Source organism: Atractosteus spatula, chromosome 17 (assembly GCF_055471065.1).
Source record: "Atractosteus spatula isolate fAtrSpa1 chromosome 17, fAtrSpa1.hap1, whole genome shotgun sequence".
Lineage (NCBI taxonomy): Eukaryota > Metazoa > Chordata > Actinopteri > Semionotiformes > Lepisosteidae > Atractosteus > Atractosteus spatula.
In genome coordinates, this window is record NC_142722.1 from 6041756 (window position 1) to 6067757 (window position 26002).

General features: G+C 43.3%; 1 protein-coding gene across 3 annotated transcripts in view; it reads right to left on the bottom strand.

The window, feature by feature from the left end:
* Nucleotides 1–2702: 2702 nt before the first annotated feature.
* The window catches only part of cltcl1 (clathrin heavy chain like 1), a 37705-nt gene continuing 14405 nt past the window's right edge, over nt 2703–26002 (bottom strand). The window contains exons 5-33 of one of the 3 annotated variants that reach the window (XM_088935552.1): nt 25564–25677; nt 25032–25205; nt 24494–24691; nt 23816–24016; nt 23453–23605; nt 22505–22627; nt 21800–21937; nt 20829–20993; nt 19912–20092; nt 19329–19492; nt 18703–18828; nt 18103–18245; nt 17429–17663; nt 17058–17180; nt 16101–16246; nt 14944–15127; nt 13136–13328; nt 12735–12892; nt 12089–12253; nt 11831–11938; nt 11576–11743; nt 11155–11304; nt 10895–11026; nt 10407–10517; nt 9315–9485; nt 8492–8713; nt 7625–7645; nt 5182–5257; nt 3262–4973 (exon numbers count right to left, since the gene is read on the bottom strand). In XM_088935552.1, the coding sequence (XP_088791678.1) occupies nt 4858–4973; nt 5182–5257; nt 7625–7645; nt 8492–8713; nt 9315–9485; nt 10407–10517; nt 10895–11026; nt 11155–11304; nt 11576–11743; nt 11831–11938; nt 12089–12253; nt 12735–12892; nt 13136–13328; nt 14944–15127; nt 16101–16246; nt 17058–17180; nt 17429–17663; nt 18103–18245; nt 18703–18828; nt 19329–19492; nt 19912–20092; nt 20829–20993; nt 21800–21937; nt 22505–22627; nt 23453–23605; nt 23816–24016; nt 24494–24691; nt 25032–25205; nt 25564–25677 (4359 nt within the window). In that variant the 3' untranslated portion in view covers nt 3262–4857. Of the gene's footprint in view, nt 4974–5181; nt 5258–7618; nt 7646–8491; nt 8714–9314; nt 9486–10406; nt 10518–10894; nt 11027–11154; nt 11305–11575; nt 11744–11830; nt 11939–12088; nt 12254–12734; nt 12893–13135; nt 13329–14943; nt 15128–16100; nt 16247–17057; nt 17181–17428; nt 17664–18102; nt 18246–18702; nt 18829–19328; nt 19493–19911; nt 20093–20828; nt 20994–21799; nt 21938–22504; nt 22628–23452; nt 23606–23815; nt 24017–24493; nt 24692–25031; nt 25206–25563; nt 25678–26002 lie in introns of all 3 variants that reach the window. The other 2 variants (XM_088935551.1, XM_088935553.1) reach the window with 2 other exon arrangements.

A 26002-nucleotide genomic window follows, 5' to 3' on the forward strand; every position in this document is an offset into this window, starting at 1 on the left:
GCAGTCTGTCTTACACGCCAAGTACAGTCGGATTTAATGTAAAAAAAAAAATGCCTGCTGCTGTTGGTAAAAACAAAGTTGCCTTAACAGATGACAGACTGCTCTAGAAAATATTCCATACACAGCTCTTCACTCCCAAACCGGACAAGTAGGCGGGTGTCGCAAATTTCTGCTGCAGTGTTGCTATTGCCACGCTGCAAACTTTCCACAACACTTTCCACGTACTGCACAGCACTCCTCAGAAAGTGTCGAAGTGTCGCCGCGCTAGTTCTAATTGTACTATGTTTTTTTTTGCAAATCATTGAAGGCCTACTTAAACACGCTTTCCACTCCTTTTTAAAAGTCACGGTTTATCTATGCTACGCGTGTCATGTTTCTTTAAAAAAATAATTTTAAATCGTGAGCTGTTAATTGCAGTACCAAAGGCGTGAAGCTTTTGGTACTGCAGGCGTGTTAATAGAGACTTAATGGAGAAAGTTCCACACGAATTCCATTGATGGGCCGTCAGATTTGCGATCTTTTTTTCTTTGTAAGAATTTGAATTGCTCTGAATTTAGACGTGGTCGGTAAATTGGAAGCCTTTCGCCAATATCATTTTCTTCACTAGATTAAATAGATTAAATGATTAAAGAGATAGATTAGATTAAATGATTAAAGCTAAAATAATTCAACCAAGGTTTTTTTTTGGGGGGTACAAAGCAAAATCATCAATACACATTCCAAATGCTGCTGTGCTCATGAATGAAACATTTAATTCCGATGATAGCCATAGTCATCGCTTTAATTCACAGAACTATAGTAATCACAACTGGAGGACATCACAAAAAAGCATGACTTAGAACTGTAAGACGTCACTAGGTTTATGAGGAAAATGACACTTTTCTAGAGGGTACGCCGATATTGCATTGAACAGAAATGAGCTAAATTGATTATTTTGATGAACAGGGCAATATTCCTGCAGAGATTGGACAGATACCGCTTCACTGGCCTTGTAGCCTTGGATCCCACTTCATCCCACAAATTGTTGTTGGGCCTCAAGTCTGTCACACTCTCCTCCAGCAATGCAGCCGCCATTACATACAGTTCTGTAAGCAAGCATGAGGATGTGCAAGCTCAAATTACTGCAAGCTGAGCTCTGCTGTAACTCTCAGACCTCCCCATAGATCACAATAATAACAATAATAATAATTCCTTACACTTACTGTATATAGCGCTTTTCTGGACACTCCACTCAAAGCACTTTAAAGGTAATGGGGATCCCCTCCACCACCAGTGTGCAGCCCCACCTGGATGATGCGCCAGTCCGCCCCCCACACACCAGCTCTCAGTGGGGAGGAGAGCAGAGTGATGAAGCCAGTTCAGAAATGGGGATTATTAGGAGGCCATGATTGGGAAAGGCCAGGGGGAAATGTGGCCAGGACGCCAGGGTTACACCCCTACTCTTTTCAAGTCAGCCCTGGGATTTTTAATGACCACAGAGAGTCAGGACCTTGACATTGGTCAAGGACATTGATTTTACGTCTCATCCGAAGGATGGCACCTTTTTACAGTATTTTGTCCCCGTCACTATCCTGGGGCATTAGGACCCACACAGACCACCTGGTGAGCGGCCCCTACTATCCTCTCTAATACCTTTTCCAGCAACAACCTTAGTTTTTCCCAAGAGGTCTCCCATCCAGGTACTGGCCAGGCTCACACCTGCTGAGCCTCAGTGGGCTGCCAGTGGTGAGTTGCAGGGTGATATAGGTCGTGCGTTGATCGGTGGTCTCCCATCTTTGATGGTACCGGTTTTGACTGAAGCACCTTATCCAGCCAGGGGACAGAAGTGCACTTAGTCCAGGTTCCACGCACCAATGGAGAAGTGTAGAAACGTGTAGGCGCTGTTTCGATCTCTTGCCAGGAAATGTGAGTATAATGCCATATAATGTGAGTTCTTTCTGCGATTTTCTTTTCCCCCACCTGGACTAATTACACATCCGTCCGCCTCTTGGGGTGATCTGATCAGTCATGAATAATCGGTTTATCAAAATTATACCAAAAACATATCTAAAATCTGCCCATTTCAATATTCTACAACTTAGAAGGATTATCACTGAGGTTTAAGCTCAACATATCTATAACATAGGAACAAAAAAGGTTAAGCCCATGCTACAAATTAGAAACAACATCTCAGCTGTTGAGCCTTCTTCAGGTGCCAAGGTTCAACAGCTGAGACTGTTTCTTCTTTCTATTATTAAGCATGGAGTTAACTTTTACCATTTCCTTTGAAGCAAATGCACAATGATCCACAGCTCCCCACGATACAGTATATAAGATGTACAGTACATAAAACATGAGCACCTATCACTGTTCTGGCTTATTTTAACATTTCATAGTGCTTTATGAAGTTTACAAATTCTGCGGCAAGTGTGTATGTAACCGTCTTGGGGGGAGGGCAGTGAATAGGATCCTCATTTTAAATTATTTGAACAGTTTTGGTTCTACAATACAAACACATAATACATCTTTACAGCATTACAAATTTGTAACACCTACCCAGTGTATTATTTAAACAGCTAACCATTACAACAATCTATAGGTGGACGTGAAGTTGTTTTTTTAGAAAAAACATTGCTACTAATATTAAAATACATGTAACAACACCCAATAGAATGGCAAATCAAATAGAATAAGTGAATCAAATGTATACACTACGCAGTTAATTCAAAGCATATTTATTCATGTACGTTACATTATAATTTAGTACTTTATAACTAACCATTGCGCATAAATGGCAGTACTTCCCTTCCATCTGTGATCAGAAAGCTGTTTATTCCTCAGAACGGTCACAGCTACCCGGAGCCTGTCCCAGAAGCAAAGGGCACACGACAAGACCGCACTCTAGACAGGACGCCTGTCCATCGCAGGGTCTGAACACACACTGGACAGGACGCCTGTCCATCAGATGGTACAAACACATACACAGAGCCAATTTAGAGGCATTGGTTAACCTAACCAGCAGTATTTGGGAGGGGGAAGAGACCAGAAAACATGCTTACTCCAACCGGAACACCATCAGGTCCTAAACCAAACACTTAGCCCAAGATCTGTACAGTAGCAGCTCTAAATCGCCACACTGCTGTGCTCTAACTTTTCACTTGGGGAAAAAAAGGGCAAATCCATGAGACTCTTTGAAGCACATGACTGAAAGCTTTTGCCACATGTCCAGCAACCTCCCCCCACTTTCATCTATAGAGTAAAAAAATGCACAGGACCAGAAGAGCATGTGTAAACTTTATTCATCCTCCTGAAGGTATTACTTGTGCGGCCAGGAATGGAAAGCATTACAGCTCACATTTTTGCCTGATGCTCCCAGGTCTATCCCAAAAACGTCTGGACAACACGTGCAGCAAGGGACACAAGCCAGGACTCTGCAGCTCCCAGCTGAGGTTTTCTTTAGCATCCCCTCTCGTTCCTGTGCAAAGAACCGGTTTATTCATCTCCCCAGGGACAAGGTCGCCATATTTAAAAATATAACAAACGCCTGTGTGGACCCACACTTTCTCATTGTTGCTGCTTTCAAAAAAATAAATCAGACATTTTTGGGCAAGCAGACGTGCTGGAGAAAGATTTTATACTTTTTTTGTTTTGTTCCATTTTTTAAAAAAAATTACACTTAGGACTATGACCATACACTACAGACACACACCATTTTACAATATATTGGACTTCGCTTAATTAGGAATAGCACAAGGTTCATTACCATAAATTATACAATATTTTCAGTACATTAAAATGATTATAATATATTGGAAAAAGTGGCACACTTTTATATATTTCCACCTCTCTTTGCATTCTTCAAAGCTGTTAATAGTGAGAATTGCAATTCACCTGTCTTTCATGTCAACCCATTTTGCTGGTTACTTACAGAAGCAAAACTGCAGCTGTTTAACAATACTCTATAGATGGTCTTTACAAAACACTGGTAAAGTACCAGACTCCTCTCTTCAGAAAACGGGCTGTCTTTTGCATTGTTGTAGCACTGTACATTAATTTGGCAGCACATGCACAGACACCAGTACATTTTATTCTTCAATTTTCATAATCATTACCTATCTCCCGTATTAAATTCTGTACCGCTATTTGTTAATACAAATCTAAAGCAATCAACAAAACCCCCTTTTCAACTAGTTTGAGTAAAAACAATAGGGAGGAAAGGATCAAAGTGTAAATGTGTCAACCCTTAGTCATAAAGAATACAGAACGGGATTCAACCATATTTGAAGCAGTCTTTTGTAATTCATAATGTTTTTTTGTTAATTTTACATAATCTCAGAACTTGAACTAAAGTGTTTTTCTCATGAAAAAGTGAGTCTAGTAATACAATGCAGAGGGCTTTCAGGAGGCTACATTCAATAGAAATATAAAATTCTAGCGGTTTAAGATGCAAAGACTGATAGTATATTTCATTTTAAACCACAGGCTGAAACTATTTAAACAAATGTTTTTTTTCCACCCCAAAGAAACACTGACCTTATCCTCCCTATCCGATAGCAGGTAACAGACTTACAGTACACGTGTAGCTAAGAGATCACTCTTTTTGGAACATTGACACCTTCTCGCCACTACATCAGTGCTGTAGTTCAGACTTAAAAGACACTGATTTAAAAAAAAAAGCTGCACGTTCCTTAAAAAGTTGAAATGGAACAGTAATTATATTGGGAGTAATAAATATCGACAATTACAAGCTGTCCTTTGGAGCGACCTTCATGCTACGCGAGGGATGGTGTTCAGCTAAAACAGAAGAGACTGTGCCTCCGCAGTCAGATGTTTCGCAAGGAGGGCGAGAGGGACGGTCCAGCAGTAAGGCTCTGTTATTCACATGTTGAATCCATAGGTGGGCTGAGGAAAGCCTGGAGCTGCGTAGCTATACGGTGCGTATGCAGGCTGCGGAGGTACTGCAGTGGGGCCGGCGGTGAGCATCAGCTGCTGACCTGCGAAGAACAAACAGGGCACGTCACACCACTGGGGTCCTGCGGTCCTGCACCCTTACCCCTTACTGACGACCAGCGGGGCTCTGGGGCAGCAGCAAGCCGTCAGTAAGGGAAGAGGCCATGACCAGGAGCTTTCAGTTCCCTGTGCAATGGGCTGTAAAGTGGAATAGGCCTTCGTAATTTAGACAGCAGGACAGCGGGGCCCTACCAAACACGATTGGAGTCGGTTCGGCCACTTCCTCATCGGTCTTCCTCAAGCTCTCGGAGGCATCTAGTTTATCCACCTACAAACCAATGAACAGGCAGCGTTTAACAGACAGGCACGCAGAGAGCTTTAGACAGAGATACACAGGCATCAGTGGAGGAAAAGAATCAAATAACTGTCTTGCACATCCTGTTAAGGATTGAGAAATTCTATCACTGCTTTTAACAGCCAGAAGAATATGAATAGTTTCAAGTAAGCTCACAAACAAAAAAAATCTACATTTATAAGACATATTTGATTCTTTTCAGAACAAACAAAACCTTTTAGACAAATGGCTTTCCCTGGTACTTTGTTTAAATGCTTAGGCCTTGCAATCTTTAAAGGGTTTTAAGGATTGACAGAATACTCTGTAAGTTACATTTAGTACAGTTATGCATCTCTCCAGATGTTTCAGGTTTTGTTTACTTTAATACCGGGAATATAGCTGGGAGCAAAACCCATGCAATTGTGTGGATTATGAACTTTACCTCCATGTGTACGAGCCGATTCCGCTAAAACGTCCAGTTTTACATACATGACATGACATTTTTGGGATACCAAGCTTTAATCTTGGAATTGGGACACATTAATCCATTTTTTTTTTTTTCTTTATTTTTTGCATGTCAAAAACCAACAGCCCATGCCAAAACACGGCAATGTATTATGCACCAGCAATAGAAGCTACATCTTAAAGCACAAAATCTTAATACATTCTTCAAGAAAAAAAACTCAAGCATGCTTCTGTTGTACATAGAGATGTGGACCCTTGCATTATTTTGTAGCCATTCCTTCATCACTGTCATTAAGAATTTACAGAAACATCTCAATGACACGTATTTATTCTTTCTGTACTGCAACTGGATGGTGTTAAAACATCTAACCCAGATACATGCTTTTATAATATACCTAAAAGCCTCAGTGTAAATGTGTAAACGTCGCTAAAACCTTAGTGCCCTAGCTAAAAAGGCATGAAAGTTTGCAAGCAATGAGTTTTTTCTAAAGCCATTAACAAAAATACATACTGCTTTGAGAAAAAAAGTGCGTAACTTAAAATACAAATAAGCAAGGTTTCTGATGTATTCAAGAATAATTAGGCAAGATACACTATCTTTGTATGCTACATATCAAAAGATCATAGATTTAAAAAGTAACTGATATATTAATATATAACCACAACCAATGGTTTATCTTTTCACTCCATATCTCTGAAATCAGGGTTTAAGAAGCATTGTTTAGGTCACTGTTGGTAAGGCACTGTTTAAGGATCTTAAGCAATGATTAAGAGAAACTTTTAACCTTGTTATACTGTATGTGTTAATCTAACTTTGATTATTATTTGATTATAAGAAGCTTGAAAGAAACTACAACTTTCTTTACAGGGGATGGGGGGGCTGATGTGAAAAAGTGTTTTTTTACGAACAGTAGGGTCTCAACATCTGTGAATCTTAACATTTGTTTATTTGCAATTCGATCATGAATAGAAGAAGAGCACAGCGGGATGAAACCGAAGCAGCTGCAGACCAGGATCGCAAGATGAATCTAGTGAGTGAGCCTCTCCTTGCCTCCTGCCCAAGTACCCACTACTCAGCATCTGCATCTCAGAGTGGTCTTGTTTTTAGATTCTAATGAAGGCTCCTGGTTTTGTGTCGGCAGCGTGGGGAATGACAGGCTGGAGGTGAGTTTACTCACTGACAGTTTCATGGCCTGTTTCATTACGGTGCAGCGTGTTAATCATGGAGGCAGACAGTGAAAGTGCAGGCATCCGTTGGACACAGAGGAGTGATTCATGTAATTTATTTTAGCTGATTACTGCAAGTTTCCATCTACATATTTCAGTTGATCAATGCTATCTCCATCAACTTAAAGCCAATGCATTAGCACTTTCATTACCATATAAGGGAGGGTTGCTTATGCCATATACAGTATACTACTGTAGTACATTATGAGATGGTATAAGAGTGGACATGGTTATATATGAATTTGGCTATTTGCAACAGTTCTCTGCATGAACCCTCATCAATGTTGAGACACTACTGTAATTCATGTGAAGACCACAATTTAATTTTGACACCATAATTTTAATTTAAAAACAATTTAATTTCTGTCTTTAAATGAAGCATCAGAAAACCACATTATCACTGCTATACAACACTGATCTAAACATTTTGAAGTAGATGCTTTTGGTGAACGAGTGTTAGTGCAATGCTTCATATAGAGGTTTAGATGATCACATTTAACTCCAGTACATGTTATTTAGGTGCAAGCAAGCTAGAATTAGATATGTTAGAGGGAAATCAGAGTTAGGCATTCTCCATAGAAGGGACTACTTCTAGGTTCCTACATCAGAAACCTAGGTCTATGTTACAACAGAAAAAAGATTTAAAAAATAAAAGACAGAGACCGTCACCTTCTCCGCAATCTCATCAACCTGTAAGAAAATTCAGAGTTGAAACTTCACATCTTTAAAATTTAAAATTGACAGGATGATTTTGAGCAAAAAAAATATTTTAATTCACAGGCTGCATTTTGGGGGCAGATTTCAATTTTATTTTAGACTTGCAGGCCCAGTCATGGCTTGCATCACTGTGGGTGGAGAGGGAAGGGACAGTCATAGGGCTTGCTGAAAAATACTTCTGCAGACTCAAAGCAGCAGGAAATCATCAGAAAAAGAAACAGAAAAAAAACAGATTATGATTTGGTTATGGTTTTTATGACTTGTTTATTTTTTAGCAATTAAGCCATAAATAATAAGAAAAAACATTCTTGTATGTATAATACATTTGCAGCATAACATATTGATGTAAATGTTTGCATTTTGAAATGCTTGCTAATCACATTAAAAGAGGACTACTAATAATTTAATTAATAATTCTACTAATATTCAACAAAAAAAATGACTGCTGCTCTCAGATTTACTACAATGAAATGTTTGATTTTTTTCAAAAAGTCCAGTCAAAAAACACTTTTAAAAGAGTAATAAATTAATTAAATAAAACAATTTGTAAAAAAAGTTAGCATGCTAAAAAAAAGTTGTGCATGCTCCCCTAACATGTCTAAGCCTGCAGTACTACTCTGTGGTTAAAATGTAAAAAAAAAGAATATAGATATTAAATTTTAAGGGAAAAATATTTTTTTCTTCTTTATTAGAAAAAGCTTAGCTCGACTATTTATTATATATATTTACTATGAATCCCAAAATATTTCAAATCTGCTTGCAAAACGAGCTGGATCTCTGCTTTCCTATTCCAGGGTGTCAAGTGTTCACAGCACTTACTTTGGTAAGGTATTCCCTCATCACTTGGATAAAGTAAGGCATGGCGAAGTCCATGATGTCGTGTCTCCAGGCCAGCTCCAGGACGACATCAGGGTGCAGCAGGTCGTAGGAGGTGAAGAGACAAGCGGCGAAACACTCCTTTTTGCCTTCCTCCAGAAACCACTGCAGCAGCTTCTCTGCCAGCTCGGTGTCCTTGGACTCGGCCGTGTACTGCATCGCATCCTGGTGCCAAGGCCAGAACAAAGCAGGGTTTCTACGAGGCAGCGCCATCTACTGCAGAGTACGGGGCAGTTCTGCGAAAAACTGGGAGATACGCTGCGGGTGGGGACGAAAACTTATTGCAACTAAGCTCCCATCCACCCATTTTCTAACCGCTTCTTCCAGTTCAGGGTGGAAGGGGTGCCGGGGCCTGTCCCGGCAAGCAACGGGCGCAAGGCAGGGTACACCATGGATGGGACGCCAATCCATCGCAGGGCAGACAGGCACTCACACCAGGGTCAATTTTTCCCGAAGTGAATTAACCAGCCATCATGTCTTTGGACTGTGGGAGGAAACTGGAGTACCCGGAGGAAACTCTATGCAACAGCACCCCAGGAACTGAACCCAGGACCCCGGCTTTGCGGGACAGCACTACTAACTTACTGCAAGGTAAGCTCCCGTGTGTTTCATTTTTCATGGGGAAGTTACACAAGTCTGAACTCTCCCGAGTGCTGTGGCTTAAATCTCCAGAGAGATCTGACAGAAGAAAAAGCTCCAGGAGAGCCAGCTAACTCCACGGACAGCCACCTCTCCCATTCTGAAGACGGCCAGAACTGTTGCTCACCTTGTACAGACGGTCTTTCTTGCACAGCTCCACGCTTTGCTTCCAGCGGTTGTTCCCTTTGTACAGGTAAGCAGCAATACGCCTGAACTCGATCAGTTCGTGCTTCTCTAGTCTTTGTGCGAGGCTGATGTTGTCAAAGTTATCGTAAGCATCAATAGACGCCCTTAAACCCTAGAGAAATGATAAAAGGCATTTTGACATTCTTAAAAAAGGCATTGTCAACATACCAGTGGTGAGAAATCTACTAAGACAGAAAGCAAATCAAGTTAAACGTTGAACCCTAGTGAATCAAACAAATCGAGCAGCCTCTGGCGGACTCTACTGAGAACTGATAATCAAGGACCCCTTGTTCAATCAGACGGTACATTTCTAGTGTTACTGTCTGGCAGAAGGCAGCTGCACTGTGTATACATTTTAAGCTGTTTATCCTGTATTCAATAAGCTAATGATCAGGCCAGGACTGGTCTCATATTGTCTCTCATTTACATATTTCTGTGGTCTTGACAGATTAATGATTTGTTGGTAACGTTTGTGGTAAGTATAGACACTTTTCAGCATAACAACTAACACACTGAGAATAATGGGCAATTCAGAGCCCTTTGGTGAACACCACTGACATCTTTCACACCTCCTGGCAACCGGTGATGTAAACTGCATGTATTAGCGGTCACTAACATATGCACATGACTCCAACATGGAACCACATCGTAATTGTTCTGCATGCTGTATTCTGTTTGAGAGCCTAGATGCTCACAGTATCTGGAGGTGTTTTCAGCCTGCAGAAAGAGTGCTTCTCACATTCAAGACGCACTGCTGCGATTTACTGCATGAGGCCCCAGATCTCTTAAAGGGCAAGTATCTTATGTGGGTGAGGAAAATTAAGCACCCAGGAGGCTTGTTCCCATGTGAAGCAATATTTGACCTGCTTAGGGAGAAATCAGATGGTCCCATGTATATTTTCAAGAAGAGTATCAACTATCTGCCTGTTTCAAGAAAAAAAGTGTTTATTTGAACTGATTATAGTCATGGACAAGAGACAAAGCCAATCTTGTTTGGAGTCAATCCTTAAATTACCAAATACTATATAATTACCTGAAAATCTTCCTCCTCCGTCAGTAGGTTATTTAAGGCTTCATTTACAGCTTTGTTGTTGTGATTCTGCACTGATCGCAAATAAGGCTTCACAAGCTGCAACTGATTCACCTGGAAATCCCAGTGGAAACACAAAGCAAGTCTCATCTCAAATTCCCCAGGCACAGAAAATTCAAGAGCACAGTTTAGAAAGAAAGCATGTTAGAAGATACTAACATATCTTCAGAGATGCAACATCACTCGCATATGGAGTAAGTATAATATTTGTAATGCCTTCATTAGAAAAAATACATTCTTTTTGTCCTCTCAAGGTAATCTACTGACATATTTTAATGCAAATCGCTGCCTTATTGTTTCATATGAGATGTACAGAGGCAGCTAAAGATCGTTAAAATTATATTATCAGGCATAGCCCTGAGTTGTGTTAATGCTTCCTAGTACTTCTATTTAGTTCACATGTCCGACATCCACATACAGCAGCCCGCTACCTTAGAGAAGAAATTGACAGCTCTGGTATGATCCAGTCGAGGGGAGAGCACAGTCAGCAAATCGTTGAGCAGCAGCGGTTTGTAATCCAAATAGAACTGCAGGGCTTTGTAATAGAGCTCAACATTTGCCACCTATTGGGAAGGAAAGGCAAAAAAAGTCACACAGCTTACTCTGGAGTGGTATATAAAAAAGCCAAATCTCTCATACGACATAAAAACAAAATATTCAAATAAAAAAGCCGGATCGGGATTTCCTATACCTTGGCAATGATGTCCTTGAACTGTCCTTCTTTCCAAGCATCAGTGGGATGATTCATCATGGTTATGATGGCATTATCGTATTCTTCGTATTTGTCATAAAGGAAGACCAGCTCGCCCCACAGATGAGCCTGTTCTGCAGCACGGAGGACCTGGAAATCAGCGAAAACAAATCGTCAGATCCTTGTTCCACAAACCTGACAACAGCAGAAAGATTCAGGGAATAAATTCAACATGCATTACGGCACAGAAATAACTCCAAACCTCCCTTATACAAGACAAGCTTTTGTGATTACGCTATGACATTGACAATATCTGTCCGCCATTCAAAATCAATCTTTCCTACAGTGCTGACATACTCAAGTAAACCCATCATAACTTTTGACTGGAGAACGAAACACAAACGGGCTGCCCGGTACTGACCTTGGGAATATTAACTCGGGACCAGAAGAGCTCCAGGTGCTCCCTCATCTTCTGGGGTTTGAACTTGGAGTACAGAATGGCCAGCTCAGTGAACATGCCCATGTGCGCTCGCTCCAGACCCAGAGCCGCCTCCAGCAGCGCGATCAGCTCCTCGAAGTACCCCCGGTCCTGGGACAGAAGCACAACGCGACGCCGTGACACACCTCACCTCCGCACCACTGCTTCGCCAGGCTCCAAAAGAGGCGTTGTTCGTACCTGGTAGTAACAGATCAGCTCCTCCAGCTCATCAGCGTGGATTACGATGTGCAAACCACAAATCTGGGCGAGACGGAACTCCGTCCCATCTACACAGGCGAAGCAGACCTGCGGAACAAGGGCAAACCGATCACTGCAGGACCCATGCAGCAGTTCTGCTTAGGTACCAACACAGTTCACTTGCTTTCACCGGGAACTTGGGAAACCTTTTCGATCTAGTTCATGAAGGAATTTAGACCCCACCAGATGGGTCCTTACCTCCTTCCAAGTCCTGGTGCTGTTGGCCTTGCGTGCACTGTCCACTGCCGCCTGGTACTCTCCCAAGTGTACCAGGGTGGATGCCAGGCGGGCAAAGTTGGATACGTTGTTGTACAGTAATTTGGCGGCATCATACATACCCTCATCATAGCAGCGATCTCCCACCTGTACAACGAAAACAAATTTGTTTCTTGGCACCCGGTAGGAATTATCTGACATATTCCAAAAAGGTCAAATATTAACATTACGCAAATGAAATGCATGCAGAACAGTTTCATTAAAATTAGATTTAATTGCGCTTAATATTTTTAATATATCTCTTGTACCACAAGGTGTCACTAGTCTTTTCTCTTTGCAAGCAGCAAAACCAACTTTGTGCACAATTTCTCTGCTCAGAAAATGTCCTGGTGCTTGTCCAGGGTTCGACCTACACAAGCCTTCGTCGGGTATCAGCCCTTGAGACGTTCTGGTGCACGTAGGGGCTACATGATGAGCTAGCAATTGCAAAGCTGCAGTTTCCAATAGCCCTTAGGTTTGATTTCTGTTTTACACCGGATGGCCTCTGTAACGAGGCAACTATATTATAACCCCCGCCATATGCTGATGTTTTCTGAGCTGGTTTCTGAAAAACACTAGAGACACACACTTGCTGAATGTGGGCGTTGTTAGGCCCGCTAACAAACTCCTCCAGCTCCGAGAGACGGTTTGTTTTCGCCAAGGCAAAGATCAGCTCCGTCTCGACGTAAGACTCCCTTGCTTTCTTGCGCGCCATCAGCAGGAACTTCACCAGATCTTCCCAGTTATCTGAAATTCACAGAAAAGGTCAAATGGAAAAAAAAATCAAATTAAAATAATGAAAAAAAAACAACTTTGGGCTACTATGATTTCTCTGAAAACGTTCTACGTTTCAGGAGGTGAAAGACCCAAAGGAGCGTCTCGTTGAGGCTCAGCTGTAGTGGGGTGCAGGTTACACACAATTCAGAGCTCACAGCCCTCTGACTCTACAGCAAAGCCCTTTAAGGGAGCTTTGCAAAACCCCTTCCTTACCGTTTTTGCTGGCAGCTTTGACCACTTCCATGTACGCAGAAGGATCGTCCGCCTTGATGTAGGAGTCTATAGCTTCCTTCACCATGTCCTTCTGGAGCTGGGCTCTGGCGAGCTGGCTCCACACAGCCGGCTCATTGCAGCGTTCGGCAAACTCATAGGCCCGGTCCAGATTCCCAATGTGCTCGATTAACACCTGTATAAGAAAAGACACAGTGCGAGACCAGCATTGTGCTGCCCTTCATTGTCTACATCAGGGGTGTCCAAATCAAGGCCCACAGACCAGTTGCGGCCTGCCACTGTTACTGAAATGGCCAGCGAGTTTATTAAGAACTATAATTAGATTTGGCCCGATAGTAAGTAAAAAATGCAGTTCCTATTTTGAACACTAGGTGCCGCCATTCCCGTAAAATCACATCTCAAAACGGATTAGCTACCCCCTCTCCTCCTCTTTACCCTCTTCAAAACTTTTAATTCTGTACATTAATGTAAGCAAGCTTTTCAAAATGGCGGAACCAAAGAAACGAAAAATTGACAGTGAATGCAGGAGATTCCAGCCACGCTGGCAAAATGAATACTTTTTCACCGTGTTCAGAGGCAAGTGTGTCTGTGATGTGCTCCGCACTCCACAACAACACTTACACCTGACTTGACAGCTATTCTTCAGTCCGAGGCACAGCATCACTGTTCCCATTAGTAGAGTCATCACTAGTGAGTAACATTTGTGAAATCTTACAGGTATATTAAAATTAGATAATATAATTATTATTATAGGTCATTTCAAGCTTATAGTACAAAATGCTTAAAAGTCACCTATTAAGGTAATCCTCTAAATTAAAAGGCAATTTTGGTTATTGGAATGCACTTATATCTGGTACTATTTTTTTATTTTTTCTTATAAGAGAGCCTGTGGCCTGCCATTCCATATTCCATATCTGGCCCCCAATAAAAAAAAGTCTGGACACCCTTGGTCTAAATGCTCTACATGTTATTGAATGTAACGTCTACATCATAATGAAAGGCTTACAAGCTTAACCTTTGTCAATTGCTTATGCAAGTTTTCTACAACGAAAGAAAATGCTCAAATTGAGGCAAACATATCAACGTCCCCTTTTACAGAAATGTCCGTGTTAAATTAACAGTTGTTAAATGACATTTAAAGACATTAGAGATATTTGACTGGAGCTGATACATATAATAATAAAAGTAAAGGCAAGTAAATATAAATATATGAACATACAAAGGTGTTCAATGATTGCAATAAACAGTACTGATTACAAAAACATGATAAAAGAAAAAAATACCAAAAATGAAAACTATTTGACAGAGATGGGAGATAAATCACTCATAAAATTCACAAGGCTAGCTGAAGCTCACAGCAGCCAGTACACAGCACAGCACAGCACAAAGAGTGCAACTAACTCTGCACAGGATGGAGAGCAGGCCTGCCAACATACACACTGCCTGACGTGCTTTCTGACGCAAAAAGTCCTCATGCCTACCCAAAGAAGGGGACGTATTTTTACTAATGCTTTAACACAAATACATTTTTATTAATGGAAAGTTCATAAATGGAGCGTGTGCAGGGCATTTTACCATTTTTTTTCTGAATGTTACAAAACAACCTGCCCCCCTGTGCCGATTGCTGCGCAGTATAAATATTCATATTGCACTGCGTGGTCAACAATCAGCTGGACTGTGATGTCGGCCAGCTGGTGTCGGGGGATTGTCCACTGGATGCTACTGATTATACTGCCTGGCTCCTGACCGATCCGGGGTTCCAGATTTCTCTTAATTCACAGTACACGTACCTGGATTGCTGAAGTGTTGACGTCAAACTTCCTAAAGATGGCGAAGGCCTCCTCGAAGAGCTCGTTGCTGATGGCGATGTTGGCAATATCAGGCGCGTCGTAGTTGTCCAGGCGGTTGATGTACTCCATAACTCTGGTGCGATCAGCTTTAATGGCCGTCAGGATCAGCAGATTCTGCAGGTTTCTGTTCGTAGATGCAAAAACGGTACAACGAGCCAAGGTCACACATCATACCGAATGGTTACATCCAGCAGAGATGTTTAATTTCCTCCTGAATCTGCTCTATTACATGTCATGTCGTGTTGCACATGCTGGATAATGAAACAGGAGCCTACCAACCTGATCAGCAGTCTACATTGGCAACAAGTCAGTCTAGATATGTCTCTGCATGTCGTCTGTGATCAGTTATTAAAATATGGATTCAGGTTAACATTATATCAGGTGTTTAATGTTTGGCAACCCCCTTATCTTAATAAAAGATTTGAAGATGGTCATTTGGTGAAAAGCATCACTTTATTTCAAATAACTGAGAAGCCCGTCTGTGTGCCTACGCTAGAAGTTGTTGATTTCTTTAACCACAGGGCCATTCGTGAGCACTTAAAAACTGTTAAATGGGTTATTTGGCAGCAAAAATTACAAAGCAGATGGCTCAGTTTTCCTAACCATGCATGTTGACTCCATCTTATAAATGTTAACATCTGTTAAATCTGCACAGGCTTCCCTTCCCCACTTTACGATATAAAAGCACATCAAAGAATATTCATCGAATTGAGACATTTACAAAAACAAAGGAGAAAACTTCCAGTCTTATAAAAGTACACTTCCATTGAATTTTGTGTTGCACATTTTATGTTAAATGTGGGTTCTAGGTGCAACACTGATGTTGTGCAGGATACATGACCAGTATTTTTCCAGCGATATACCCAGCTGTGTATAAGTTGCAAATACTCATGTAAATTGCTTTGGTAAAAGGCATCAGCCAATAAATATTAAATAGGTACAAAACACACATGACAGCACTTCCATTTCAGAAGGATAATTTGAATGAGGAGGGCTGTGTTTGTCCCAGCATTCTCACTATCTAGAACACGGAATGCCTTTAGGAAGAGGGACGGAAAAGTCCTGCGGAATTCCAGCGCAGAGGCTGGGAGTCTCACCGGTGCTCGCTGAAGACCGAGTTATCCAGCACGATCTTCTCCAGCAGTTCTATCAGCTCATTGGGCAGGTCAGCGGTCATGAAGGCCTTCACGGTCACCGACACTTCCTCAGGGTCCTGCGTCTCCGACAGCGCAGTCTGTACCACCTGCTTTCGTTCCGCCAGAAAACAGGAGCAAAAATCAACAGATTCATAAAACCACACAGCGACCCTGAATCAAAACCCTGTTAAAGGGAAATTATCAGACTGGTTATTAAACCTTGGTAACACAATAAATGCATTGACATTGTAGAACAAAATTACAAATTTCGAATTAAGCACAAAATCGTGAACGTTGTGCAAGTAGAGGAAGTCGCCAGGTTGTTGCAAACTCACATTCGAGTTCCCACAATCTGACATGATTCAGCCCTTCCCCCTCACTAGTCTCCATAATGACTAACGTAATGCGATCTACAAGCATATAAATACAAGCTGTGTAGCAGACGTTTCATCGCAGAAATATTCTGTGGTGATCTGCATGAAGAGTTAACAAGTAGTATTCTTTGGCAAAACCATGTTGAAATCGAAAGCAATATTTTTATGGGATTAAAAGAGATGTATTCACACGCCTGCTTGTTTACAGTGTAATAGGGCCACACACGTCAGCCAGTTTTGTTGCCTTGTTCTGAATCGCAGAACATGGTGCTGTGCAACCCTGGGAATTTCATCTATTTTTTGGTGTATTGTTACTGTGTACATTTGGCATTTTATTGAGGTTTGCATTCATCAATGCTGATTATTTCTAATAGTGTTGCGGTTCCTCTTCAATATCGATTTGTTTTGCAGGAGAATTAGCTGACTATTCTGGGACTCGACATTCATCTCCTATTCTCACCACCATCTTGATAACATGCTGGCAAACAGAATAAACGGGGAAGAACCATATAGGCGCTGTGAAAATTAACATCAAGTGTATTGCCTGGTCAATCAGTTGCCTCCTGTAGGGGTTGTTCTCCTCCAGGACACTGGCCCAGAGCTCAGGGTCTTTCCTGCGCACCAGGTAACGAGACTCGCTCTTGAACAGGGAGTTCTCGTTGCAAACCTAGAAGGAAAACATTTCATTAAGGAACTGCACCCGTGATGGGAGCAGGTCCCCCTGAAAGCACAGAAACACAGGAATGCGAGGCATGAAGCAAAACGCACTGAAAAACGTCTTTGAACCTTCAAGGGGTTAGGATTCGGATACACATGCATCTGTTTAATAGCACTGAAACTCCTTTACACATTTCATTACTTTCATTCATGACAAGTGGGTTCTTGGTTTCCACATGATAAGGAGTGAAGGATTACTTTAATGAGCTCCATGTCGCACTGTCCTCTTTCGTAGGCCACGCAAGCCAAGTGGGGGTCTCTCTTCTCACAGTACTTCCCCACCACCCTGCTGTCGTAGTAGGGGTTCTCGCGCAGAAAGCGCTCGGGGTTGTTATTGCTGTCGATGTAGATTTTGGCGAGGGCGTTGTGTGTAGCCGGCTCCTCACAGCCCTCGTGGATTCTCGATTCCAGCCAGGGCAGCAAGAGTTTCAGCCTACAAAGGGGGGGGAAAAAACACAGGCATGAGCACCCGACACTACACATTGTTCCCTGATTACAGAACTGATCTGGAGATGTCTCGCAAAGCTGCACGGAATCACACTGAGCTGTCTAGGAAAGACCGCCAACGTCAGGCAAATAACAGTTCAAAAATACATAAAGGCAGTTCCAGTCTTGTGCTCTGTCGCATTCTTTCGTTCTTTATCTCTGTTCTTGCTTTATTTGCACATTACACATTACAGTTCTTGAACAGAAAAAAATCACCACAGAAAGCAAACGTGTCCAAAGGTATAGAGTAATGTAAACACTACTCTTCTGACCAGGTCCTGAGAAATGGGACAGTAAGAACCAGCTTGTTACTTTAGATGGGTTCTGCCAAAATGGAAGCAACCTTCAGCTGCACAAAGAGGAGGGCCCTTGGACCGGGGCTGTACCTGTTTCTCTTCTCCACTTCTGCTACCAGTTCATCAGTGGAGAACTGTCCCCGCACCACCATGATGAGGTTTTTAATGACGTCTTCAGAGCAGTCCACGTCAAGCAGGCCTCCGATGACAACTGGGAGCCGGCTGGGGTTAACCTGCAAAATCAGGGGCTTGGTTCAGTGGTTCCAGTCCACTCTGCTGGCGTCACTGCAGCTGCTGCCCGGACAGACAGAGCTTTAAAGCAACCCAGCCTGGTCAAGCGCTGCAATGAAATATTTCAACTACAGGACAAGTAAAGACCGCACAGCCCTGATTCTCCCCCAGTTATCACCAATTTCTCTAGTATGAAAATCTTTCTCAAGATCATTTTTGCATTGTATCTATAGCAATTCATGGTCAAATGTGATAAAATAATAACTGGCAAATCAGTTTTATAAGTGCACATCTGATCTCATGAATTTGAAATGAATAATGAATTACACATTTCAGTGCTCCTGTCATTTAAGGATCATTTCCTCTAATAATGAAGTCACCAGTTTAATTAGTCACATTAGTATTCAGCTGCATGGAAAAGACAGCACCCCTGTAAATGGATGTATGTTAAACCATTACCTTCTGTACATAGATTTCAATGTACTTCTGCAAGCTGTTGCGATACAAGTACAGCACCAGGTCATGGACAAAATCAAATCGATCACAGACAATAATTAAAGGCAGCTGGTCGGTCAATTTGGCTTCCTGCAGGAAATAACAAAAACCAGATGGACAGATGCAAATATATTAGCGTACAGAAAGATTAATAATCATATAATCAAATAGAAATGCATTAGTACTGCTGAGCGTGTACGTATGTTCCCCCTGTTTAGCCGGATTTGACAAACAGGGATTTACACAGTGCACAATTCTATCTCAAACACAGTCATTTATGTAACTGGAAATGCTAGCAAAACCAAAGCTTGCCAACTTGGATCATCATAACCTTAGCTTTTCGTTCCCACGACACATGCCACTAGCTTTTGGCAGGAAACCTAAAAGCACTGCAGATCTATGGCTGACGGAATAATTATGCTCTTTAAATTTTTTGAGCTAACTTGATGGGTTCAGATCTTTAGAGCATCCTTGTGTTTATGATGGAGACATACATGTTCATATACTGTATATTGGCTAAGTGGTCCCACTAATGTGTTGGGTCTGACAACGTGCATACACACAGTCGAAGCAAATTCAGGACACTGTACCTTCAGGAAGTTCTTCACACGATCAGGGTCATAACAATTGCTTTCACGACAGATGCGCTCCACCTCCTTAATCTGCCCTGTTTTGCAGGCTGCTTGGATGTACTTGAAATGAACGTCAGGGTCTTGACTGAAGTTTACAATAGATCCCAGGAAATAGAAAAGCCCTGCAATTAAAGAAACCAGAAATGGCAACCATCCATTTCTTAAAATGATTGTTTGCTCTCTTACAGGTTTTGTGTAAGTAACTTTAAAGCTTCTAACAAAACATCCAAGACTTCTTTACATTGTAGAAAACTATTAAAAACACATGCTTCACATAGCCTTTTAAATCCATCTCCAAAGTTCATTAGTGGGGACTACTGAACTGGAGGAAAAGCTGGAGTAAAATTAAATATTGCAACGCTTTAGATTTACAAATTATTGCGAAACCTCAAGGAATTAGTCATCTACACCCATGTGCACAATGAAAGAGAACCTCCTGTGAGAATGTGAGAATGAAAAAAAACACTGTGGATTTCTAGCTACAACGCGCTTAACCCTTTTCCAGCGGGATTTCTGGCCCTGCGCGGCAGCAGGCACCCACCTTCATAGCTCTTGAAAGACTCGAAGAGTTCCACCAGCGCCTGCGTGCCCAGCTGCTCGTGGTATTTGGACGCCACCTGTACGCACAGCTGCAGGTTCTGCCTGATGTTGGCCGACAGCATCGCTCGCAGGCACTCCACGGAGTCCTCCACCGACAGCGAGCCGAAGAAGTTCACCAGCCACTGAGAGACATGGCTCTCTCGTTAGCCGCGCATTCGGAAAACCGCAAAAACGCAAACTTAACAACAACTGCAAATGAGAAAACCCTAGCCCTGCTTGCCAGACAAAAAAACCAAACGTGCCATGTTGTCTCACTTAGCCTCGAGCGACTCAAAGTTCTGTCGGGTCTTTTCCGGAATGATTTACAGAAGGAGGAGTGCTCATTCACATACGGACCTCTTCAAAGTTCCTGACCCTTGACCCGATCGATACAAAATGAGATCTTTTGTATCGGGGAGGAGCGGTGGCTCTGTGGCTAAGGATCTGCGCCTGTGGCTGGAAGGTTGCCAGTTCAAATACCACTGCCGGCAGAGGAATCCTACTCCATTGGGCCCCTGAGCAAGGCCCTTAACCCCAACTGCTCCAGGGGTGCCGTATAAATGGCTGACCCTGCGCTCTGACCCCCAGCTTCTCTCCCTGTCTGTGTGTCTCATGGAGAGCAAGCTGGGGTATGTGAAAAGACAAAATCCTAATGCAAGAAATTGTATAGGGCCAATTAAGTGATCTTATCTTATCTTACATGCACCCAGCACTGAACTGACCTGACAGATGCTAGCTGCTGCTTCATGGGCTGACAAGCAGGCAAGTATTGCCTGTAGAATCTCAGCCACTGAGATGACTAATCTTATCGAAACGATCCTGAGATGAGGATGGTGTACACTGGAGATGGCTAGGATTTCAGACACTCTGCGTTTTTACCTCAGGGTTCAGCAGGTGCGTGTGGACCACAGCGCGCTTAATGTCGTATAGGTCAGTGTAGTGCTCCAGCGCCCTCTGCAGGAGCCCCGCCTTCTCACACAGCTGGGCGATGTGGGCGCGGTCGTAGTGCGTAAACATCGAGTTCCCAAGGATGGCGTCGGCAACCTTTGAGAAGCAAAGCACAGCTCAAAAAAATCCAGCAAAAAACTCAATACAAGCCGAAATGAAGATTTCAAGGAATACGCCAAACAATGTTCAACAGGCTGATGTAGCTCTTATTCTCCTGTTCAGGCTACTCTGGACTTTAGAAATGTCTCCACTTGAGGGAAGTTGTGGTTTACAGATAATATTTATTATTATGGGTCAATAATAATAATTCCTTACACTTATATAGCGCTTTTCTGGACGCTCCACTCAAAGTGCTTTACAGGTAATGGGGATCCCCTCCACCACCACCAGTGTGCAGCCCCATCTGGATGATGTGACGGCAGCCAGAGTGCGCCAGTACGCTCCCCACACACCAGCTCTCAGTAGGGAGAACACAGTAATGAAGCAATTTTATATTATTAATGGGGATTATTGGGAGGCCATGATTCACAAAAGCCAGAACACGGGAGTTATACCCCTACTCCTTATGAGAAAGATCCTGGGATCTTTAATGACCACAGAGAGTCAGGACCTCGGTTTTACATCTCATCCTAAGATGCCTTTTTACAATATAGTGTCCCTCTCAGTATACTGAGCCAGCAGGACCCACACAGCCCTGCAGGGTGAGCGCCCCCTACTGGTCCCGCTAACACCTCTTCCAGGAGCAGCCTTAGCTTTCCCTGGAGGTCTCCCACCTGGGTATTGCCCAGGCTCACACCTGCTGAGCTTCAGTGAATTGCAGGGTGATAAACACATGCAAGATGTGCTTAATTTCTTGAAGAAACCCATCAGAAGACACATCTGAATGGCGACGGGTAACCTACCTGTGGTGCATGGATGAGGTTCATTTCTAGGAGACGGGTCTGCAGGTGGCCCTCTGACGGACGGTTGTTTTTTAGGGCGTCTAACAGAAAGGAGGTGCACTGCTGGATCAGGTTATTCTCCATGAACACGTCCACAATCTGAAAGAAACTGAATGCTTTCAAAAAGAAATCCTGAAAACCCCTAGAACCAGGAGCAAACTTCTCCAGCGCATTATGATGCATCACAAAAAGTCTAAAAAATAAGATCTGGTTATTTAACATAACATAAGGTGCCTGCAATGTCCCACAAACAAAATTAATCTCCCCAAAAAATCACTAACGCACTCATCCAATATCTTATTTTTACAAAATTCCTTTACTTAGGTCTCAGCAAATTTTAAAAACAGGTCGAACGACATCAAAGCCCACCCAGGAGAGTCTGAAAGTACTAACAAACGTTTAAAGCTTAGTTTTAAGGACTTGAGAAAAATAACTCTTCATCATAATATTAAGTATATAGTTTCAGAAAGAAACAGAAAAATGCTTAGAATTTCACATACTTTTTCACTGACGAGAAACACATTTCTAGGGGGGAAATAAACCAACAATGTCCCCTGGCAGGGAAACCGAAGACCACGCGTCAGCAAATACTTCACATTACTCTGCCATCTGTGAAAACAGCCCGGACTCCCAGCGGGACCCAGCCAGAGGCGGCGCAGTCTTCACCTGACTGATGTTGGCCAGCGGCTCCTCGTCCTGGACCAGCATCTGAGAGAACTGCAGGCCCTGCTCCGGGCTCACCCGCATGACGTTTCTCAGCAGGAACACCCAGTCTGGAGTGTAGCCAACCTGCCGCAAAAAACGAGGTGAAACTCCTATCACGCCCGTCTTACCACACAAGCATTTCAGAGGCATGCCAGAGGGGTATGAAGTTATACACTGTGCTGCCTGCAGATAAAAGATATAGATAGATATAGGGATGAGCCAAGTTTTATTATTAATGTGGCTGATGGCGTTATCCAAAGCAACTGACTCATTGGAGCACACAGCTGGCCACTTGTCTGAAGCCGTCTGAATGAAGGGCCTTGATTAGAGGTACAACAGCGGTGCTCCACTCAGGATCTGAACCCACGGGCCCAGACCTCTAACCACAGGGGCAGAGTGGTGGCTCTGTGGCTCAGGATCTGCGCCTGTGGCTGGGAGGTTGCCGGTTCAAATCCAGCGGCCGGCAGAGGAATCCTACTCTGTTGGGCTCCTGAGCAAGGCCCTTAACCCCAGCTGCTCCAGGGGCGCCGTATAAATGGCAGACCTGCGCTCTGACCCCCAGCTTCTCTCTGTTTCTGTGTCTGTGTGTCTCATGGAGAGCAAGCTGGGGTCTGCGAAAAGACAAATTCCTAATGCAAGAAATTGTATATATGGCCAATAAAGTGATCTGATCTTATTAATCCACAGTACTGCCTACTTAGCTCAGCACTCTCCCGCAACACTGAAGAAAACCCAACCCCACCCTCACCACAGCTGAATTCACTCCTGGGGTCTGCGCGGGTTCTCGATGGAAAGAAAAACATAAAAGGGAAAACAAACTTTTCACAACGCACGGATTATTCCGAAATAAAAAAAAACAACAGCCGCGCATTCCAAGTTTAAGTGGGTTTTGAGGGTCAGAACACTTACTTTTTTGGCGTAGAGAACAATCTTCTGAAACTGCCCAGTCTCTGCAAAACACTGGATAACCTTGTTGGGCACGTTGGCGCGGAGGTACACGCTCAGGGCAAGTGTTGGGTCTGCAGTTTTCACGAGGTCTCCCAGCTCCTCGGAGCATTCCAGCTGGAGGGGGGATTAAAAGGTTGAATAATTAAACCAATATGATTGGGCACACTAAAAGAAGACGTCAAGACCAGAACAGCGAGGTATTTTCTGAGGGGAATATCACCGGGAAACATTCCTGCACCTCCTTCTGCACCTCTAGAAACGAGGAGAGAGAGAGGGGCCGCATCCACAACAGAAGGACCGAAACACAGGCTCTACTTTCCTCACCTTATCTTCCTTCAGCCATTTTTCCAAAAGCTGCTTGCGGCCCTGCTGCAGCACGGGCCGGCACAGCTCCAGCGATTCGAATTTGTTCAGCTGCCCCTGGTCGAGCAGAATGCCGAAGTACTGCAGCAGCGGGGAGGCCTGTCCGGGCTGCGCGGGGACCGTCTGGAACTTCCTGATGGTATCGGCCGTGCGCAGAATTCCCTGCAGGCACAGGAAGCCACACGGCGGGGCCCAGCCGTCAGAGAGGGATGCACCTCCGAGTCAGCTTCCCTCAAACACAGCAGAAAGGTTCGAGCCAACAAGAGGGGGCTCAGCCAAGGGCTGCTGCCTACAATTACGCCCATTTTGCATCTAACGCTCTGATCAGTAGTAATTTCCTGCTCTTGATCTGACAGATTCTTCACTATTTAAAGTCAAAATATTATTTGAAAAATGCTGCAGCTATGCAAAACAACATTTACATACTATACAAATCTTTGCAATTGAAAACAATGCATTTGAATACTTTTCAGATGGCAGACGTGAGCTATTCTGAAATGCAGCTATAATCTGTTTAAACCACTGTTCCTGCAGTCTCACCTGTTCTTAGCACAATCCCTTTTCAGCAGAGCCTCTCTCAGCTCCAGTTTGTCTCCACATCACTGCTGCAGAAAAAGACCATCTAAAAAAAAAACTAACCTTAGGTGCGGAGGCAGCAACTTTAGCAGCTTCAGAGTAGCTTCCCTGAGCGAAGAGAGTGTTGAATTTCCTGGCGAACAGCTCCTCGGCCCCGGCCAGGTTGCTACGAATGGCCATGCGCAGGCCCAGGTCCGGGTTCTGCAGGACGCTGGTGGCGTAGTTGACAATGTTCTCCTCCTCGACACACACTGACAGCACCTGAAAGCACAGAGCTAACACAGCTGTATGCACAGGCTAGACACCGTGCTCCTGCAAACACTGACCGATGCTTCTCAGGCTCTTGTAAGTATTTTGTAATTGCCCGTTTTCTATCTGGAGAGAATGTCGACAGACTTCCCAGATGGCACCTCCTAGTCACAATTTAACTTTAATTAATGCATTAATTATATATTTCTCCATTTCTTTTTGTTTGTGTGGATCCATGTCCTAAACTATGAAAATCTCATGTCATGAACTAAAAAAAATGTTTCAAACTGCAAAGTATTTTCATTCCACCGAATGGCTTTCAGAAAAAACGAGAGACGCTTGTCGGGGGTACCTGTCCTTTCTTGTTCACTCCGATGATCCCGGAGGTAGGCTCGTGCGGAGCGGTGACAAAGATGGTTTCTGCGCTGATGCGGTTCATGTAGATACACACGCCCGACTCCAAGTCGTACATGTGGATATAGCCATACTTGGTGATTAGATAGATGACCCCGTGCTTGGTTCCAATCTGAAAACAGGAAACGAAGTCAACAGCTTTAAGACGGCGCTTTTGTTTTGCCGACACCCTCAAACAATTTTAAGGCTTCGTTCACTGTACATCAGTGGAGTCAGGCTGATGAAATAGGTTTCTGCTGAGGAGCCTTCATCGGGTGTGAATTATCTGACTTCTTCACACCCGAAGAAGGCTCCTCAGCCAAAACGCTATTTCTTTTCTTCTCTTTTCAGCATGGAATAAACCTCTACCTGTTTCTTCGCAGCCTACGCATGCTGACGCAGATCCCTACTTCAACTACTTCTAAATGAATACTCAGAATTACAAACTTGTAACGGTGTAAGAGCTGCAGTGGCCAGTCCCTGCAGTGTACCTGCATTGCCACAGGGAAGTCTGTCTGAGCTTCAGGGGGGAAAAAGATGTCCACAGCTTTCTTAGCAAAGGGCTGGTTTCCAGCTGCAGGCTGTCCCACTTCTATAATGTGCAGCTGTAAGAAACAAGCAGTAATTACACAACATGTAAGCACCAAAGCTGCCTGACACCACATCTTCCGTCAAGAGCCTGTGTAACAGTCGCCTTTATTATTGCCAAGTATTAAGGGAGCCCCTATCACAGAAACTTCAAATGCAGAATGAATTTAATCACTTTGGGGGCCTCTTGGCAAAGCAGCAGGGGAAACTTTTGCAGGTCCCAGCCAGGAGGGCCACCAAGGAGTTTGTGCTGTATTTTCAGCATGTTTTGATGAAACTGTGTGTATTTACAGTAGGACCTCTACAGGGTTATTCCCACTGTGCACTGCAGAGAAATACAGC